The sequence below is a fragment of the Gossypium raimondii genome, chromosome 6, assembly GCF_025698545.1.
Source record: "Gossypium raimondii isolate GPD5lz chromosome 6, ASM2569854v1, whole genome shotgun sequence".
NCBI lineage: Eukaryota > Viridiplantae > Streptophyta > Magnoliopsida > Malvales > Malvaceae > Gossypium > Gossypium raimondii.
The window spans coordinates 54,915,523-54,920,008 of record NC_068570.1 but is presented as its reverse complement, the minus strand read 5'-3'; the positions used below and the strand labels follow the sequence as shown (position 1 = coordinate 54,920,008).

Here is a 4,486-nt window from a genome sequence, read left to right as displayed (position 1 = left end):
TGATTTTTATAAAATTTTACAATTTTTTATGATTTGTATAAAAATTAATTAATTTTTAATATTTTTAATATAATTTAATAATTTTTATAACTTTTATTAATTTTTTATTTTTTATAATTTTTTTGCTACATGTCACGCTGTAGTTGTGACACGGATGACTTTAACTGAAAAAAATTAAGGGTAGTTAATTTTAATAGTCAACTATTAACGTTACTGGTCAAAGGGCCTTTTTAATGCATTTGATAGTTCAAATAACCAATTGAGTGAAAAAAAAGGTTAGGGACCTAATTACTTTTTTTATGTTCGAAAATTTTGAGGGTCCTTTTTATGCATTTTGAAAGTTCAAGTACCCAACGGAGTGAAAAATAAAGTATGGGCTTAATTGCATTTTTTTAAAAAGTTTGAGGACTTTTTACACCCTTAAACCTTTTCATTTTTGTTTTTTTTTTCCTCTTCTCTCGCTTCTGTTTGTTTTGGGGTTTGAAGATTGGACATTCAGGCATGAAAATTGGTGGAATAGGTGTATTTCTTTCATCCTTTCATGTCTGAATGTGTTCTATTAAGTCCTTTCACTCTGACTGACATATAACATTTTTTGTCCACCTCAGAGAATGTTACTCCCATTCCCACTGACGGTACCCGTAGAAAGGGTGGCAGACGTGGAAGAAGTCTGTGATTCTTTGCTTCATATCTATTACTCAGCTACTACTGCTGTGATGCTTGGAGTTTTCTTTTTACATTCAAATGTGTTTTGCCCAGTTCTCTTGCTGCACATTTAGTTTCTGAAATGGATTTTATCTAGACTGAGAAAAGCTGTAGAATCATTTAATGCAGCTTCAAAATTAAGAGGTTCTCATAATATTTTATTATTAGATCCTTATTATTGTTTCATAATTGCATAATTGGTCAGGGATTTAAATTGCGGTCGCGGCCACGTTTTCGGTCGCATTGCGTTTATCGCGGTTGCGGACATAATGGATGCTATTGCAGTCATTGCGGGTATTGCGGTCGTGAATTTTTTAAAAAATTCACACAACTTATTGTAAAATATAATAGCGGTTTCGGCAGTAGCAGTTTCAGACGGTGCCGTTACCGCTATATAACGGCTGCTATTCCGGTAACGGACCGCTATTTAAATCCCTAGTCTAAACCAATTTTTCTAGGTTGAACAAATACCAGATTACTAGAAATCCAAATTCCAGATTTCTTTTAAAAAGTTGCAACAGAATGAGACATAGGATTCAAACTTCATATGATAAACAACAATTAAACTTGTTTAACATCTTTTTCATCTACCATCTCAAAAAACCAAAAAAAGTGGGGAAAGAACAAAAATAATAATAAAACAAAGTGTTTTCGGCTAATTACAGAGAAGTTCGTAGCTTTAGTTAAAAATATAGAAAAAAATGTCACATGTTAGTCACTTAATGAGCTATTGTGCCATGTCAGCAATACGTTAGTGGAATAACGAAAATTTTTAATGGCAATGACTAATTTAGACAGTTATATTAATTAAGAAAAAAATAGAGTGACCAAAATAAAATAAATCCTATTTTAGAAGGACATGAGTGTAATTTACCCAAAAAAAATTGTAACTCAATTTGAAATGGAAACCAAATTAAAGATATATTAAATGGGAAGTAGGCAGGCAAAAAACTTTCCCACCCATTGACACCTCACAAAGGAACTTTTAAAATATTCATAGGAAGTTCGAATGCAATTTCACGTGTGTAAAGCAATTAGTGACCTAACAAAGAAAAACATTTTTGTCACTAAAACCGTTGGTACATCATAATGCCCACGAATTGAAGATGACATCATCGCTAGTACTAAAAACCAAAGGTGTGTTAAGTACATTGTTTTGCACGACAATTTTAGGCTAAGAAATTTCTTGAGAAATTGAATTAGTAATTTTGCCATTAGCAATGACCAAAGAATAAAGAAGTTAAGTCTTTGTTTAGCTTTTTTGCAACGAAATTGGATCAATATTCCTATCTTTATGTTTGACTCTAGGAAGTTAGTGGAAATTATATATAAATTCCAACCTTATTTAAAAATTAAGTTTTATTTGATTTTAAATTTTTAAAATATGGTTTTCATTTCCTATTTTTTAAAATTTGAAAAACCCCATTTATTAAAAGATTTAAAATTTGTTTCAAATAATGTAAATGTGAAAAAAGTTATTACATTTATATGGTAAGAAATTTTATTTTCAAAATTTATTGAAAAAATTGTGTATAATTAAATTTAAATTGAGTCAATCCATTAATTAAATTCAAAGTTTAAAACCCTTGTTTTCAATTTTTCGATTTTACGAAATATTTTTAGTGAAAATAATTTTCCATAATATTTTCAAATTTTATTCATTTCCGACTTAAAGACTTAATTTAAACCTTTTCTTCCACAATTTTTAAAAAGTTTAAATATGAATTTTAAACATGAATATTGATTTTCATTTTTTTTGGTAAGTAATTTTTTAATGTATATGATAAATTTAAGAGATTAATGCACCCTCAAAATCACATGAAAAATTAATTAAATCTTGACTATATTACATAAAGATAGAGAATGGATTGTATGAAACTATAATTCTACGCTATTCTTATCCCTTTCCAATAAAAGAATGGCAAATCAGATTTTTCCTCCTAATTTTTAGCTTTCTCCTCATGAAAAACGTTAAATCCAACTAAAAATGCTAAAAATTAAGAGGAAAAATATGATTTATCATTCTCCCATTAAAATCACAGTTTCATACAATCCTTTCTCCATAAAGGTATCTACAAGTATAATTTTTTTATTAAAAAAGGTTAATATGAGTTTTTAAATTTCCAATAATAGGGCAAAGCTCGAACAACAAATGTGTGATTAGCACAACTCAAACCCAGACCACACTTGAAGTAATGAACACCCTTAACCATCAAACTATCACAAGAGATTGTACTTGTAAAAGACTTTTTTAGCATATATAAGAAGTCCCATAAATACCTATTATCTATCTAAAATAACTAATTTTTTGGCCGATACCCAAAATCATTATTTAAGACAATAAGCTAAAGAAAATAATTTTCTTAAATAAGTGTGAAAACATGTAGAGGTTTTTTTTTTCCTTTACATTATAAGTTCACATGGAAACAAACCTACTATAAGTAAACCGTGTCACGAATTATCAACAACCACGTATTACTCCATGGCTATAAATCCACGTGGCGAGATCTTTTGGCACGACTAGTCTCTAGGTTTTGCTGAGAAAGTCAAAAGCATCTAGACGATTGAAGATTCTAATTTTCGAACAAAGATTTTCAACTCGCTCGAAACTCATTGAGGAGTCTCATTGAGGAGTCTTGGCTCAGCCACTCGGTCATGCTGACGTGTATAAGAGCCGAGCTGATTTCACACTCAAACTCCCCCAAAGCCGGACCATTTTTTAATTCCCAAATTCTCCATGACTTCATTGCTTTATCAATCAAGTAAAACAAGGGCAAAAACGTCATTATAAGAAGGTCAACTTGAAAAGTCAAACTTCCAACCTACCTAACCAACCTATAAATATACCAAACCTCACAGTACCCTAAATTCCCATTTCCCTTCTTCTTCCTTTGAAAGAAAAAATCAAATATAACAAACTTCCATTTTCACACCATATTCATCCCCAAAAAGAAAAGCATGAAGAGAAGCTTTTCCAATAGAGAAGAGGAGAACAATTTCGCTTTGGCAAATTATTTGATTCTACTTTCACAAGGAAGAAACATGTATGAATCCACCACGAATGATAGTAACCTTACTTGTCGGGTTTTCAAGTGTAAAACATGTAATCGGCAGTTCACGTCGTTTCAAGCTCTAGGAGGGCATAGAGCAAGCCATAAGAAGCCTAAATTGATGGAGAGAGATGGTGGGGTGTTGGAGAATCAACCACCAGCAAAGCCTAAGATGCATGAGTGTTCGATATGTGGACTCGAATTCTCGATCGGGCAAGCATTAGGGGGTCATATGAGAAGGCATAGGGCTAATTTGAGTGAAGAAAACCACCAAGAGCCATTGATGTCACCCCTTGTGAAGAAAGCTAATAAGGTTTGGTGCTTAGATTTGAACTTAACACCATTCGAGAATGATTTGGAATTGTTGAAGCTTGCCGAACCAACTCTTGCAATAGATTGTTTCTTGTAAACCCTTCTAATCTATTTTATTTTATGTTCATTAAGTTATAACATATCGTAATTTTACATAACTATATTCCATTTCCTTTTTAAATCAATATTTTTATTATAAATTTTCTTTTCAATACTATTGTTAATGGCGTAAAAGGGATAAAAATGAAAGAGTAAATTAATATTGAAAACTTTTCTCAAGACTTTTTTGTGAAGTCTAACCATGCTTTTTCTCTAATGAATCAAAAGCGTTTGACATTTTTGTGAAGAATTATAGATATTTTAGAATAATTACATATAATGAGAAGCACATGTTTTCATTTTTATTTAAAATTGCAACA

The 4,486-nt window shown here is 30.7% G+C and overlaps 1 protein-coding gene across 1 annotated transcript; it reads left to right on the top strand.

The window, feature by feature from the left end:
* Window positions 1–3,584: 3,584 nt before the first annotated feature.
* On the top strand, window positions 3,585–4,279 carry LOC105772278 (zinc finger protein ZAT11). The gene has a single exon (XM_012593580.2). It carries the CDS (start codon window positions 3,664–3,666, stop codon window positions 4,162–4,164), a length of 501 nt encoding a protein of 166 aa, XP_012449034.1. The 5' UTR covers window positions 3,585–3,663; the 3' UTR covers window positions 4,165–4,279.
* The last annotated feature ends 207 nt before the right edge of the window (window positions 4,280–4,486 follow it).